We start from the raw sequence: 16,564 nt of genomic DNA, 5'->3' as shown, positions 1-16,564 counted from the left end.
AGCTCTGTAAGACTTGTTTTGAAAAGCAACAGTTCTCCCACTTCATCCCCCACTTCTCCCTCTCTAAAGAGGCAAACACTTTAATTTCTTATAGCTGATTCTTACCTCTTTGTTCTTGCAGGGGAGTAAAAATTCTTCTTCCTACTCTACTCCTAGGTTCTCTAGCTAGGGCCCTGTAAATGGACTGACAAGAGACATACTGACAAAGGAAAAGCATACAAATTTATTTAATATAGGTTTTGTGTAACATGGGAGTCTTCTTGAGGAAATGTAGACCTGAAGAAGTGGTTTAGCTTGAGCACTTTTATATTGGGTTTGAAAGAGTAGAAAGTCATGGAAGAATGTGATAGGACAAAATAACATGAGCTAAAGTTAGTAAACTGGGGAAACAGGCCAGTTACTTTGAATTTCTCTCTTTGTCCTTCCAGCTTCAGAAATGAGGATCCTCCCTTCCTCCAGGTATAGGGAGGGCATCTCTCACATGAGGGTCTTAGGATCTGCTTCAGGGTAGAAGAGAAGGTCAGAGAGTCCTTCCTGCACCTGTCCTTTCTCAGATTTCTTCAGCTTAAAATATTCACTATGCCAAGGCACCGTTATTTTGGGGTAGCAAGTTCTGAACCTTGTCATTCTTAATAGCATTCTTGTATTCTGATGTCTTAATTTCTCAGCTTCAGGTATTATCTCTTGATTTCCCATTATGGCAGATGAGGATTTAGTTCTTTTTCCACATCCTCAGGTACCGTTTCTGTTTTCCTGTCCTGGTATAGGTGTTCATAACTGCTTAGATCAGTATTCAGTGTTTACACTGAATACTGGAGGTGGTCCAGTAGTGGTCCAGTGGTTAAGACTCTGCGCTTGGTGGTTCAGTGGTTAAGACTCTGTGCTCCCAATGCAGGGGGCTCGGGTTCGATCCCTGGTCAGAGAACTAGATCCTACATGTGGCAACAAAGACCTCGTGTGCCACAACTAAGACCTGGCGCAGCCAAAAAAAAAAAAGTATATATATATATATATATATATATATATATATATACACACGCACACACACATACACACATATACACACACACCTTTAAAAAAAAAAAGAGTGAATGTGCTATTGACAGTTAAGCCATGTAGTAATCTGTGAACACTTTTACTTTTCTATACAACTTTTGGTTTTCCCTAGAATTTATATTTTTCTTTGTTGCCTACTTTTATATTAACTCCTTTTATAGTTCAAATTGCAACTTGCCCAACTTCCCTTTCAGGATTCTGACAACTTCAGGTGTTCCATTAGCTTTCCATCTTCCTGAAGGTGTGCTCCCATCTGGACTGGTTGCCCACTGTTTTTATGCATACTTCTTATCCTGGGACTTCCCTTCACCAGCATCTTGGGGTTACTCTTTGCCTCTGTGTGTTGGATTTCTTGTTTTCTAGATCTCATATCTTCCTGTGTCTTACTTTGTCAGAATGTATTCTCCAGTAGCTGCCTGAGAAAGATTTATGGGAGTTTGATTTTTAATCACCTCTGAGACCTTGAATGACTGAATATGTCTTACTCTGTCCTTACTCTTAATTGTTTGTTTGGCTGGCTATAGAATTCTAGCTTGCAGATCTTCAAGGCATGACTTCATTGTTTTCTAATTTCTTCCATGTTTACTGCATTGCTCTTGAAGGTGAAAGCCATTAAGTTCGTGATTATATGATCAGTTCTTTTATTTCTAAGTGTTTAAAATTGCACAATAATGTACCTTAGTGTGAGTTTGGTTCCCTTCATTGTGCTGAGCACTTGATGAACCCTTTCAATCTGGGAACTGTTTTGTTGATGACTTTCTCCCTTTTTTCCTTTTTATCCCCTCTTGAACTCTTATTTTTCAGATATTGGACCTCCTGGACTAATCTTCCAGAATTCTTATGCTATTCTATTGAGTTTTTCATTTCAGCTATTACATTTTTAATTAGCAAGAAAGCATGCTTGTGATCACTTTCTGACTCTCTCTGTTTTGTCTTTTTTTTTTTTTTTTTTTTAGCATACTCTTCTGGCTTCATGTTTGTAATATTTTGTCTTATGTTTCTGAAAATATTAATGGTGTTTGTCTCCCCAGAATTTTCTTCTGCCTACATAGTCTCTATCAGGACTAGCTATGTACTTTGTAGGGCTGAGTACAGAGTGAAAATGTGGGACCCCTTGTTTAACATTATTAAAGCATTCCAAGACAGCAAGAGCATAGCGTCAAACCTAACATGGAGCTCTTCCAAGTACAGGGTGTTATGTGACTGCCCAGGTCACACGCCTATGAAGCTGACCCTAGTCTCTCTCTCAGCTTTCTTTTTCTGTTTCTGTTTCTATTTTTCATACTAGAGATGTCTAACAACTCTTGGCTATTTGCTAATATTTAAAAGTGGGATCCTAAGAAGCTGACTGCTAGCTCTGAACATGCAAGTAGGACTTACCAGTTGTGAGCTTTGAGGTAGGATGATCTATCTGGTCAAATTTAGTTTGGGAACTTTTCAGTATCTTTATATTTTTCCTTGTAGACTAATCACTGGTCAAATTCCCCAGAGACATCTCTTCTAATCTCCACTGCTTGGAAGTGAAGGCCTCGCTGTCAGCCTTTTGGGAAAGGTATTGATAGAGGGGGCTGGGGTCAGTGGCTAGTACTAGCACATCATAGACAATTGTTAAATTTTCAGGAACTTTGCGAGTGAGTTGCTACATACAACAATTATTAGAGGTTATGCAGATTTATAATTAAATGTTATATTAAAAATTAATAAGTACTAAAACCCCACCACTTTCGATGTATTGTATTACTTTTTTTTTTTATTGTGGATGCTCTTTTTTTTTTTTTTTTAAAGGGAACGTTATTTATTTATTTATTTATTTATTTTGGCTGTGTTGGGTCTTCGTTTCTGTGCGAGGGCTTTCTCTAGTTGTGGTGAGCGGGGGCCACTCTTCATCGTGGTGCGCGGGTCTCTCATTGTCGCAGCCTCTCTTGTTGCAGAGCACAGGTTCCAGATGCGCAGGCTCAGTAATTGTGGCTCACGGGCCTAGTTGCTCCACGGCATGTGGGATCTTCCCAGACCAGGGCTCGAACCCGTGTCCCCTGCATTGGCAGGCAGATTCTCAACCACTGCGCCACCGGGGAAGCCCCTGTGGATGCTCTTGAGAGTATGTACATCTACCTATATGGTGGGAATACTATGTAGTAATAGACATCTCTTCTGAACTCTGCATTCAGTGACATCATTTGGTAACTTGAAGCAGCTATACTAGTAAACAGCAAACATACAAATAACTACACTTGTCCTCCCGCCCCCCAAACCCCAGCCAGTTGTTAAACATTTATTTACCAACACACTATGGACTGGAATCTAGTACATATGTTAACTTAAACTGCCTTCACCTTACCTGGTGATTCCTAGTCCATATAAACCTCTGTTTATTTATAAACCTCCTTAGATTACCTTCAGTCTTGCAAGGGTGAAGGAAGGGCATTTGTCTGCCTGCCTGAGAGAGTGAAAGGGAATCTGAGAATTGCATTTCAGAAAGATTTTCTGTTAATTCTTCCCATTTATCCCTGCTGAGCCTTTTGGAGAAGTATTCCCGGAAGCTTACCTTAGGATTCAGTTTTCTTGGGTCTTTGGGTCCTTTACCTTTTAGTCATTTATTTTCCAGCTTTCAAAAATTTGTGGCTGTAATCTTCAGTTCTCTTCATCTCTGTGGGTTTATATCTTAAAAAAAAAATTATCCCTTGGTGTTTGGGGAAGGATCAGTGAATAGCTATGTGTTTAGTCCACCATCCTTACCCAGAAGTCTTGGATCTGATTCTTGAAAAAAGTAGGTAAATAGATTCAACAGTTTAAGGGAGTTCTCAGCAGGCTTAGCCAGTCTCCTGTTGGTTTGCAAATCATATATAAATGCAGTCAGGAAAAAATTCTACTGATTCTAGAATACTTTTCATTTTCATAAAGGAAGAAGTAACCATCTGTAAGTAGACGTTGAACCAGATGACCTGCTGTTAGTTTTTGATATGGATGTGTGGGGACATAAGGAAATACAGAGCAGTTTCAGGTCACATACTTTGGTATTACAGAGAATTGGAACCATAGTACCTAGTTGTCTCAGATTCTGTAGCCATTCCAGTTGCCCAAGTGGCTGGATCTGGCAACCTGGTCACCTCATCCACTCTGCAGCAGACATTTATTGCTCACTCATCTAGTGAGTCTTCCAATCTTGTGACTTTGTCTCCATTCTTAACTTCTTTTGCTCAAATTCAGTGTCCCGCTTTCCCCATTAGATTTGATGTGTTTGGGTTGGTTAGACTCTCATTACCCTTAATTTCACACCAGGCCACCTCATAGTCCATTAAGTTCTCCTTTGTCTATTGATTGATTGATGGATGTGTGGATGGATGGATGGATGGTTGCCTTAGGTCTTCATTGCTACGCACGGGCTTTCTTTCATTGTGGTGGCTTCTCGTGTTTTAATTAGAGAGTTTTTCCCCCTCTGTTTATGAGATACAGGTCAGACACTTTGTATGTGCTAATGGCTGGGGGGTTTTTTTGGTTGTTATTTGTTAGTTTTTGTTTTTTAAATCCTTTGTAATTTCTGGTGATCTCCTGCCTGGGAAGAAATGCTTCTTTTTCTCAGGATGGCTCAGGGGGATTAGGCCAGGTTTTTTCCATATGATTATATGCTCTCTACAGAGAGTCTGAAAAGACTTTTTTTCTGGGCTTTGAACTTTATTCTTTTTTTTAAAAAATAAATTTATTTATTTATTCATTTATTCATCTATTTTTTTGTCTGAGTTGGGTCTTTGTTGCTGCGCTAGGGCTTTCTCTAGTTGCGGCGAACGGGGGCTACTCTTAGTTGGGGTGTGCAGGCTTCTCATTGCGGTGGCTTCGCTTGACGCAGAGCATGGGCTCTAGGCGCGTGGGCTTCAGTAGTTGTGGCTCACAGGCTCTAGAGCACAGGCTCAGTAGTTGGTGCACGGGCTTAGCTGCTCCACGGCATGTGGGATCTTCCCAGACCAAGGCTCGAACCCGTGTCCCCTGCATTGGCAGGCAGATTCTTAACCACTGCGCCACCAGGGAAGCCCTGAACTTTATTCTTATTAAAAAATCTTTCATGAGGACGACTATTAAATCATCTTGAATAACATATTTAACAAGGCATCTTATGTGAAAACAATAAAATACTATGAAATTGGGACTGTCTTGGGGTGTGCAGGTCCTAACTGTCATGCTTGCCATAATCTCTTCCTCAGAAACTGACCTCCATTTTCCTTGGCATTGCCCACAGCATGCATTTGAAATAGGAAATCTAAAAATGAGGGACTTTGTTGGTATGGTTTGGGGAGAATAGTGGTAGCATTATGGTACCTTTAATAAAAGCTCATTCAGGCGGGTGGACTTTGTCTAGGTGATAGTGATTGCCTGCTTAACCAGCAACCTCAGAGGAGCTCCTTTTCTCAGCCCTAGATGATAAAGCAGTTAGCCCTAAGGTGGTGGTATAACCTGGAGCTGCTGCCACACCTCTCACATCTTTGAAATGCCCCTAAGCTAAATGGTAGGGTGAATTGTTTGCCAAAGTTACCAGCAGGGTTTTTAAAATTTTTCCTGCCTCCCTTCACTTAGTGGACACTTTTAAAAAATGAGTTTTAAGATGAGAAAGCTTAAAAAATTTTATGTATAGTCATGGTCTTTAACTTTTGCTAAAACTGGGTTGCTGTTGAAATAGCAGATGGGTGTGATAAAAATGGGAACATGTCAACTGTAAAAAGAAACCAGTGCAGATTAAATCACAATTAAAAATATCTCTAATATGATTCACTAAAATGTTTTTCCTTTGGGTTAACTATTAACGTTGTGTCCTCTTTTTAGTCATCTTTTGTCAAAACCAAGGAATGAAAAAAAAATGGACACAGAGAAAATGACCAAGGGTGGCTTTGAAATTTCTTCGTTCAAAGATTTTTAGGACATGGGGTTTCCACAGTCAAAGAATCTTGAAAACAAGACTTGTAAGAACAGGCTGATATGGGCTTTTTGCTTTTTCTATTCAAGTTGTCAAAAAATGGATTATACTTATTAGCAGTATCTGGTCCTCTTGTAGTATAAGGAGTATCAGAAGGATATTATCCACAGAGGCCTTAAAAATGATTCCTTATGTCCCTTGTACCAGTCCCCAAAGTATTGTATACCTAGTATACTTGACCTTTTGCTGAGACAGCTTGCAACATTTCTAATTGGTCCCAATGCTTAGCTCAGTGCCGAGCCCCAGTAGGTGTTCAGCATTTGTTGAATACAGAAATGAATCAGTACCTGTTTCCAAACTGGTGCTTTTCATAGCCCTTCTTTGTAAAGCTGCTCCAGAGATCTGTCAAGAACACTAATCCAACCAGGCTACTTCCCTTTGAAAAATCCTTCAGTGGCCCTCATCTACTTGAAGTTTTGCTTCTCAGACTTTTTTCCTCCTAAAATTATTTTTGATATTATAAAGTTAACATACTGTGGTCAGAAATATAAACAGTGTTGAAAATAGATGTGAAAAAATACATGTCCCTAACTCACCTTCCAAAATATCCAGTTTGCTGGGCATTATATATCTTTCTATGTATTGGGCAAACTGTATATAGTCTTTTCAGTTTTGTTTGTTTTACACCAGTAGAATTATGCTAAAATATTGACACTCAGCTCCTTCCCCATTGGCTAGGGTGAACTATTTAATGTCATGGAAATTAATCTTTTGTGTATGTTGCAAATATTCTCCCAGTCTTTTGCTTGTCTTTTAACTTTATGGTGTCTTTTCCCCAAATGTTTAAAGTTTGTATTTAGTCAGATATGTCAATATTTTGTGTTTTTTGCTTAGGAAAGGATTTACTTCCCACTAAGATTTTAAAATCATATTCTCATAATTGACAGTATTGAATTTTACAGTTTACTCAATATGGCACTTTTAAGTTTTTATGGTATAGTAGGCATCTACCTTTTCACTCAGATATTTGGTTTTCTCAATTTATTCAAACATTCTGCTTTTCCCACTAAGTATGCATCTCTAATATTGAGGATGCTGCTATCTTGAACTCCTTACCTGTTTCTGCTCTACTGCCATACTGTTTTGGTTACTATAGTTTTAGCATATGTTTTGGAGTTTTTATGTTTTTCCCACCTCAAATCTTATTGACTGTTCTCTTCCATTTACTTTTTAAATTTAGATGTAAATCACATACTGTAAGATTCACCTTTTTTTCTTTTAATTTTTTTTTTTCTTTTTTTTTTGGCTGTGACATGTGGCATGCAGGATCTTAGTTCCCCAACCAAGGATCAAACCCTCACCTCCTGCAGTGGAAGCATGGAGTCTTAACCACTGGACCACCAGGGAAGTCACCTTTTTAAGGTGTATAGTTCACTGGTGTTTAGTGTAGTTACAGAGTTGTGCAACCATCACCTCTAATTCTAGGACATTTTCTTTATTTCTTTTTTTTTTTTTTGGCTGCTCTGTGTGGCTTGTGGGATCTTAGTTACCTGACCAGGGATTGAACCTGGGGCCACGGCAGCGAAAGTGCTGACTCCTAACCACTGGATTGCCAGGGAAGTTCCTCTGGGATATTTTATCACTCCAAAAAGAAATTCTATGCCCATTAGCAGTCATTTCCTATCTCTCTGTGCTCTCTCCCCTCCCACTGCCAACCAGCCCTAGGCAACCACTAATCTACTTTCTGTCTCTATAGGTTTGCCTATTCTGGGCATTTCCTACAGATGAAACCATATAATGTGTGACCTTGTTATCTGACCTATGAGTCTTGCACTTAGCATTAATATGTTCAAGGTTCATCCATGTTGTAGTACATATCAGTACTTCATTCCTTTTTATGGCTAAATAATAATCCATTGTATGTATATACCACAATTTATCTATTCATCTGCTGGTGGAAATCTGGGTTGTTTTCCCCTTTGGCTATTCTAAGTAGCTCTGCTATAAACTTTTGCTTACAAGTATTTGTTTAAGTACCTGTTTTAGGTACATACTTAGTAGAATTGCTGGGTCATGTGGCAATTCTTTTTAAGATTTGTTTTGTTTTTTTTTAAATTTTGATCTTTTATCTGATAAGTTTTTGTACTATTAAACCAAATAGTTTTTAATTTGGTTGTTTAACTTGAAAGCCCCATAACATATAGTTTGCAAATAATGACAGATTTTTGTCTTTTCCCTCAATGTTTTAATCTTTTTTTGTAATATGATGGCTGGCATCTTTATTCTTGGTTCTAAGAGGAAATATTTTTAATATTTTGCTGTTGTGTATGCTATTTCCTATAAATTTCAGGTAGAGTGCTTTTATTAAGGTAAAGTTTTACTCTATCCCTAGTTTGCTAAGAACTTTTTAAAATCAGGAATAGATGCTGAATATTATTTTCTTTTAAGAATTTATTGAGATGTGGCATCTCTCCTTTAAACTGTTAATGTTTTGGGAGCACTGGGCTTGGTACCACTATTTGCTTTCGTTGATTTCCTGGTTACTTCAATGGATTTTTCTTCCCATCCAGACCAATCTGAAAACCAATCTGAGAACCTCTGTTCTGGAAAATCTGTAGTGCCAGGTTCAGTGATGGTGTAGAGCTATACGTGTTAGAATATACTCCAGCATGTTTATTTTCTTCAGTTCTCTTATTCCCTTCATTTTTTTCTTGTAAACTAAACAATTTAAAATCTTGTTATTCAGAGTTAAGAAACACACTCCTTTACATGTTTATAAATACACTCCATAATTGCTTCTGCTGCTCCTCCTACTACCTTATTCCTGATAAAAAACAAAGCTACCGAATGCTTTGAATTTTCAGTGGGAAAGTACATCTGTTCCTAGGGCCCTCATCACCATAGTAACAAGGAGCCAACTCCATTGCTTTTCAAAAGGACCTAAGACAATCCAAATACCTTTTCATAGATTAGACCGCAGGCCTGCTCAAGGGGGTGTCTAAATATCCTCAGCATACACAAAATACAACTGAGATAGTTTGTAGAGGAGAGGAAGTCAAATCTAAAATCCCCTGAGTTGAGGTTCCATCACATTACGAAGACTCCAAACAGATCCTGATGGGCTTTACTTTCTGCCTGGTGATGATCAAGTAGCTTCCTATTAAGGCTCATTAATATGACCACCCCACTCCACCCCCAATCCACATTGAAGATAACTGGTAGAGAAGGTCTGGGACTAGAGAATCAAATGAGGCAAAGGTTAAAAGTGATATTTATTTAGTTTTTGGCCACACCGTGTGGCATGCAGGCTCTTAGTTCCCTGACCAGTGATCGAACCCACACCCCCTGCAGTGGAAGCTCAGAGTCTTAACCACTGGACCACCAAGGAAGTCCCCAAAAAGTGATTTTTATCTTTGGGCCAAATTGTGTAGGTGGGGCCCACAGGTAATCTTTGGTTTAAACATGTTGTGGTTAGATTTTTATTTTTGGCTGCGTTGGGTCTTAGTTGCTGCACACAGGCTTTTGTCTCGTTGCGGTGAGCGGGGGCTACTCTTCATTGCGGGCTTCTCATTGTGGTGGCTTCTGTTGTTGCAGAGCACGGGCTCTAGGCGCACGGTCTTCAGTAGTTGTGGCTCGCTGGCTCTAGAGTGCAGGCTCAGTAGTTGTGGCACATGGGCTTAGTTGCTCCGCGGCATGTGGGATCTTCCCGGACCAGGGCTCGAACCAGTGTCTCCTACATTGGCAGGCAGAATCTTAACCACTGCGCCACCAGGGAAGTCCTGTGGTTAGACTTTGAAGTGCCTTGCCACCTGAAACATCTACCCTGATTTTATCTAATCTATTAGCTTATGAATAGAATTAAAGAGCTTAGGAAAATCAAAGTATAATTCATTGTGGACTAGCCAAATAATTTTCTGTATGGATAATGATGGCCAAAAAAAGCATAAGTTTAATTATTATCAGGAAAACAGGGGAGTTTGAGATGCAGGATAGAAAAACTCCCAATAATACAAACTCTGGGGAGTATTTTGATATTAAGTAAAACATCCTAAAGCAATTGGTATAATTTTTATTCAACGGTATTGAGTGTCTGTAACATATGGTTTGGGGCCTGGTAGATATAACAGTGAACAAAATTAAGTCTTTTCCTAGAGCTGATGTTCTAGCAGAGGAAAGATGCACCAGTATAGACACATCAGGAGGGAAGGAGAAAGTGCTGCAGAGAATGTAAAGAAGGGGTAAAGGGAATAGGGAATGCAGGGGAGTAATACTCCTTTATGTGGATGGTCACGGAGTGTCTCTTGAGAAGATGACATTTGAGCAAAAATGTGGAAGAAGTCAGAGTGACACAGGTAAGTATCTGGGGGAAGAAGCAGAGGGAACAACAGCAAGTGTAAAGGCTCTGAGGTGGGATTGTGCTTTGAGTGTTTGACAAAGAGCAAGAAGGCCAGTCGCGTTGGAACAGAGTAAGCAAAGGGGGGAGAGACAAGTAAGGAATGAGAGATGGTGGGGTGTCATCGTAGGGGAAACCGTTGAAGGGTTTGGCATTGAAGATGATATTGTTGAATTTCCCTTTTTCCTTATAGGATCACTCTGGCTGCTGAGTTTGAGAGTAGACCATATGGGGAGTAAGAGTAGAATTGAGAGAGACCAATAGGAGACTCATGCAGGTGAAAAATGCTAGTGGTTTAGCAGGGTAGTAGCAGTGGAGGTGGTGAACGGTAGTTGCATTTTGATTATATTTTGAAGGTAGAGCCAATGGGATTTGCTGATGTGGTTGTGAGAGGGAAAAGGGGGTCAAGGATGATTCAAGGGTTTTTGGCTTTAACAATTGGAAAAAGGATTGATGTTTACTAAAATGGGAAAGATTTTGGAAGGGTGGTTGTGGAACGTGCACAGGGAATCAGGATTTTGTCTTGGACGTTTTGAGTTTCAGATGCTTATTAGATATCCAAGTGGAGATTTAGAAAAGTCAGTTTACAGACCCGGAGCCCTAGAGAGAGGTTGGGAGCTGGCCACTTTGTGCACTGTGTAGGTTATTTTTAGAAATGTTAGACTGGGGGTGGGGCACTTAAGGTGCCAGTTCCCAAACTGTTTGAGGCGCCCTGAGGCATCATAGCCAACTTGGGTTGCTGCAGGTTATTTTCAGATTTCCAGGAAAACATTACAGATGGTGCATGTGCTTGATGTGTGTTTTTTTAAAGTTTTAAAAAAGATGTTTGAGTTATGTGCATGTGTGTGTCCTGTGCTGCTGGGATCAACTGAGTGCAGTTTTGTATGTGCACCTAGTGTTTCTCACAGAAGAAATCCTACGTAAGCAAACACAAAATTCATAGTTTACTCAATTTGTTCCCCAGTATATCAGTCAATCCCGTATAGCAGAACTGATTTTACTTATTTAGAAGTTCTTGGAGGGTGGGGTAGAGACTCTGTCCTGAAAGGTAGAGAACCACTGCCTGGAGGGCCAGGAAAGGGCTGATGGGTATTTGTGCAAAATGTCTTTAAAAAGCAGTTTATTTCAAAAATTCTTGCATATTTTGCATTCTTTCTCTAATGTATTATCCCATTCTTAAACCTTAAAAATGGTTCAAATGAATGCCATGGAGTAACATTTGTGGCAAGAATGAATGGTTAAGTAGGCTCTTCTCTTTCAAGTTAGTATACTATTCAACTTTGAGATAAGATGACTCTCAGAAAATTAGGGAGAGTTGAGTAGTATTGGATGCAATCAGACATCTTTAGAAGGAACATAATCTAGCAAATGAGCAGTTAGAGAGATTTAGATCAACGGAACTAGTTCAAACTCAGAAGAGTAGGAACACCTAGGAAGTTAAAATCCATTTAGTTAATCAGCTGAAGAAAGTATGTAATAAATGGAAGTTGATTAGGCCTTAAGGAGGAGCTTAAAAACAAAAATTTAAGCCATGTTTGTCCAGCCTTTAGGAGAGAGAGGGGTGGGGGAAGAGGCCGAATCTTCCTGTGTTGAGTGAGCTCTTTGCCGGGGGCGGGGTGGTATATAGAAATTGATTATAGCTTGGTTGAATTCTTCCTTAGATTCTTCTTTCTTTATTTTTTTCATGTATAACCCAAACCTCCTGGTTTAATATCAGAAAGAGGGGACAGTATGAATGGAGGACTCAGGTGTTCCAATTTCTGAAATTGGAATTTTGATCCCCATTAAGACTTCATAAATTGACACACTGATTTATAGTATGAGCTAGCCTTGGGAGCCTTGCCAACTCAGAGCACAGTGATAAAAGTGGGTTTCTGGTCCTCCGTCAGTGTGTGAACTTATGGCTAGGTGGTCATCTCATGATTCCTTTGTGATTCTCAGGATTTATAATTCTAGCACTAAGGAGGTACTATTCAGGAAACCAAATAAATATCACACAGTTTTTTGTTTTGAGCATGAAATAAAAGAATTGCATGATCTTAAAGGATATTTAACCAAGTTTTGTGTTTCTTGAAATTTTTGAAACACTCCATTTCTTTCTATTCGGTATTGTTTTGGAGAGTCACTGAATTTTCTTTGTTTCTGGGCTTTGTGGGATGTGGGTAGACATGTGACGGTGGGATAGAATTAAAATACCTGTGTAACTTTTTTAAAAAGGCATTTGGGATTTAAAAAAGAAAATTTCACAATAATTTGATTTTTCTAATAAAATTTGCCTATTTTAAGAGGATTTTCTCTTAGCCTCTTGAGCCTTCACATTTCCTCTAGTCCTAGTTTTATGCTAGGAAAAATGTTAATTTCAGTGCTTTTTTTTTTTTTTTAACCTTATGACTAGCCTTTGTTTTCTTGTTGAGTTCAATCAAAGATAATTGTTTTCTTCTTTGATTAGCTTGTTCTTTGTTCCTCTAACTACTGATGACCCTCCCTTCCCTTCCCCATCTTCCCAAATAAGAGCCTGTGGAAGGCATTTATCTATAGTTTTGATTTGCGTGTTTTCTGTAACCATTAAAGAAATTTAGAGCTGAGTGGCATCAGATAGCCATGATGTCACTTTTCTCTTTCTATCCAAATTAGTTTTTAGTATTGAAATTTGAGGAAATACTGTGCACTTAGGCTAACAGTGAGTGACCTACAGAATAATCTACCTATTTTTAACTTAATTCCTGGGTATTCTTCCTTTCCCTGTATTATCTCAATCTCTCCTTTATTTTTTTTTGTGTGTGTCTCCATAAATATCCTTCTAAAATTTGTTTCAAATCTATTTAGAGTATTTCAGGAATGGTTTGAGCACATACCAGGATCAGAGTCAGTGTTCAAAAAGACCTTGCTTTTTGTGCCATTTTGCTTCTGTGTGTTATCCTGATAGTCTCATCTCATTTCTGGATTTGTCATATAAATGGGCACTCACATTCTTTCTAATGGGTTTTATTTATTACATTTTTGTTTCATGATACAGTGACTAAACATAGCTTTCTGAAATCTTATGCCTATATATTATCATTAGTACATGATGCATATACTTCTTGCTTCCCTTTCCCTCCATAGATAACTTTATGTATCATATGCTTTATTCATCTGTCTCCCACCTAGAACACAGGTTTGATGAGAATGGGGATTTTTGTACTTGCCCACTGCTCTATCCCCAATTTCTGGAAAAGTTCCTGGTACTATCTACTGTAGATGCTCAATAATACTAAGTGAATGAATGAAAGATCTGTTCGATAACTTAGCTGTCTAACTGTGAGATTTAAATAAAAGGAGAAATAATTGCTTGAACATTCAAATTAGAGACTAGAAATTGTTTTATACTTGTGATGTGAAATGGAAGAAAATTCACCAAGGTTTAGGATTGGTGAAAATTCCCAAAGGTAAGGGGCCCGATCTCTTTACGCCCCTCCAGATGGTAGCAATTTGAGTGCAACTACCAGTGTTGCCGATCTGGATGAGGATGGGCCTACCTTTTTTGTAGTTTTAATCAAATCATTGTAGTATACACTTACATATTAATAGTTTTTCCTATGCGGCTCTTATCCTCTCTTTTACTGAATAACTTCTGGTCTTGGAGCAGTGTTTTGTAAATTTGAGGAACATGTGAATCCCATCCTAAGGAAGAAATTTACTGAGGCCCTTCAATATGAGTAGAATTGAAATTTTTGTAGGGAATTCCCTGGTGGTCCAGTGGTTAGAATTCCACGTTTCCACTGCTGAGGGCCCGGGTTCAATCCCTGGTCAGGGAACTAAGATCCCGCAAGCTGCGTGGCGCAGCCAAAAAAGAAAAAAATAAAATTTTTTTACATTACATTATAATGTAGTTAACTATATAATGAACAAAACTAGTAAACCTTGTATGCTTCTAGATCTTAGGCAACTATAAAGAGCAAATAGGTACATAATATATACAATACTTCAATATTATTTTGATGTTAGTTTGAATAAAGTTTGAAAAACTAAATTGATACATGCAATATAAATGCTGACATTCAATCTGCATATTCTTATGTGTTTGTCGTGTTTTAAAGATATGTGACTGTGATAACTCACTCTCAACTTTTTCTCCATTTGAACTGCTGCTGAAACCTTTGCTCACATTGTTTGGCTTTCATTTTGCCCTCATTAAATTAGGGTTTCAAGCATATGGCAGCATATCTGTAGGTATTAAATAATTATTTTCTAAGCGAATTCAAGAACTGAAGAATATCCTATATGATTATGCTTTGGTGTTTAATATTTTTCTCACCTAAACATTCCACTCAGTAGAAGTAAGAATTATAGTGAATGTTACTCTCCATGAGGGCATTGTTATGTGCAACACTGACTAGACTGATTTAAAGGGTCTATTTATATGGGAACCTGGGTCTAGCACTATCACCTCTCCATAAGTTCCCAGGTAATGCAGGTTAGCTTCTGGTTTGCCCCTGGGTAATTTTTAGTTCTTTGCTAATCACTGTAGAAGATTTTTCAGATACAAAGCTCTTTCTCAGATTGTCTTTTACTACGCTTTTTAAAACTGGGAGGGAAGTGTTTAATACAAGATGAGACTGAATGTCAGTTCCTGAAATAAAACATATTGTAGAATGTTTTCATAAGGAGAACTTGGTGAACCTCTTTATTTAAATCTTTTATAACTTAAAATGTGTGTTTAAAATTTTTAGCGTGTCAGAAAATGTTGACCTCTGAAGTAATGACTACATCACTACTGTGATCTTGAGCAAGTTTCAGTTTCTGGGCTTTTATCTCCTTTTTCAGCACAGTGGTTGCAGGCTGTGAACTACAAAAACACTGAGGAATATGAAGTTTGTGGTGACGTGAGGGCCACAAGGGGATAGGTGGGCATGCAGAGATGGGGAGAAAGAAGGAGCAGCTGGTACAAAGGCCCCAAGATGCAGATGAGCTGAGGAACAGAAAGAGGGCCAAGTGAGATGTTTGTAAAAGTGCTTTGTAGATACAAAACATTCCTTACAGCTCAGGTGCTGTTATGTTTAGGGAAGATGTTTGTTTTCTTTTTCCAGTGGGCTATGTTTGTTAGCTACAGGGCCATCTTGCCTAGGGAGTAGGATCCTGCTTTGAGGATGGAAAGCAGGAGTTGGACCCATGAGTCACGAATTCTAGCAGTTTGTGAATTAGGATTTCTGTTAGTTTATTTGTGCTAATAATCTTTTATATAGGATTGGACAGTAGGAAAGAGGAATAAGCTTATTACTAGAAATTTTTGGGGAAGGAGTTTTGTATCATTTCTAATTCCTACCATGTTTGGCTTTGCTTGCTGTGTATAGTTTTGCATCTATTATAAATCTGATCTTGGTGTCAGTTTTTCCTTTGTGGTTTGGTTTGTTAACAATTGAAGTACCTAAGGTTCTGGGTGTGAACTCTGCATGCTTTATAACTAATTTAGAACCAGGGAAGTTAGGGTTTTCTATTGAAGTAATTAAAGCATTGTGATATATATATATATATATATATATATATATACATATATATATACACACACACACACACACACATATAAACTTTATATATATATAAACTTACACAGAAATAACCAAATCATGATAATAGGACATAATTTATGGTTTTATATACCTTAAAGGTGGAAGTTTTAAAAATTTCTTGGTGTCTTCTTTTCTAGTTTGGAAATTTATTATACATTTATTATACATTATACATTTTGTTAATGCTGTTTATTATACATTTTGTTAATGCTGATGTTGGTTTGGCTTTTTTTTTTTTTTTTTAATCTATATGTAAACATGACCTTAGACAGCTGTGTTTAATATAGTAAAGAGTCATGGGGAGACTTTACAGTGTTTCTTGTTGGGACTTAGTGTCTATGTATTTTAGTATTTAAAGGATGTGGTTTGGGGCTTTGAAAATGAGGAGGAGGTTGCCTAACTCATAGCTGAATGCCTGCATATCTAGGTTGTTCTGTCCTGGAGGTTATTAGTGACATGAAAGTTTTGTTTTTTGGTTTTTTTTAAATTTCTTTTTATTAGTCTGGTGTGAAAAGAATGAAAGTTGTTTTTATTCTAGTTAAAGTGACAGTATTAAGTATTGTGGCTCTGTGTGTTTGCGCATGGCTGAGAGTAGGATTTTCTTTAAAATCTGATGTTGCATAGGAATGTTTTAGGTAACTAGAGTGCTGGAAAAGAGCTGCT

General features: G+C 38.2%; 2 protein-coding genes and 1 long non-coding RNA gene across 21 annotated transcripts in view; 2 read left to right on the top strand and 1 right to left on the bottom strand.

The window, feature by feature from the left end:
* ATG14 (autophagy related 14) overlaps positions 1 to 16,564 on the bottom strand; it is a gene marked incomplete at its 3' end in the record, with an annotated part of 271,275 nt that overhangs the window by 190,262 nt on the left and 64,449 nt on the right. The gene's annotated exons all lie outside the window — the stretch shown is intronic.
* Positions 1 to 16,564, top strand: part of FBXO34 (F-box protein 34) — a 111,295-nt gene that overhangs the window by 56,082 nt on the left and 38,649 nt on the right. The window contains exon 2 of one of the 18 annotated variants that reach the window (XM_082450391.1): positions 2,521 to 2,608. The exons of 15 other annotated variants lie outside the window; for them this stretch is intronic. Coding sequence is in view for 1 of the 3 variants with exons in the window: in XM_082450386.1 (XP_082306512.1) it covers positions 15,253 to 15,326 (74 nt within the window). In the remaining 2 variants the exon portion in view is untranslated. Of the gene's footprint in view, positions 1 to 1,307; positions 2,454 to 2,520; positions 2,609 to 3,162; positions 15,327 to 16,564 lie in introns of those variants that run through there. 2 more of the 18 variants (XM_082450392.1, XM_082450386.1) reach the window with 2 other exon arrangements.
* Positions 1 to 16,564, top strand: part of LOC309655392 — a 225,163-nt gene that overhangs the window by 178,990 nt on the left and 29,609 nt on the right. The gene's annotated exons all lie outside the window — the stretch shown is intronic.

This window comes from Balaenoptera physalus (genome assembly GCF_965194825.1).
Source record: "Balaenoptera physalus genome assembly, chromosome: 2".
NCBI lineage: Eukaryota > Metazoa > Chordata > Mammalia > Artiodactyla > Balaenopteridae > Balaenoptera > Balaenoptera physalus.
This window is presented reverse-complemented; position numbering and strand designations above follow the sequence as displayed.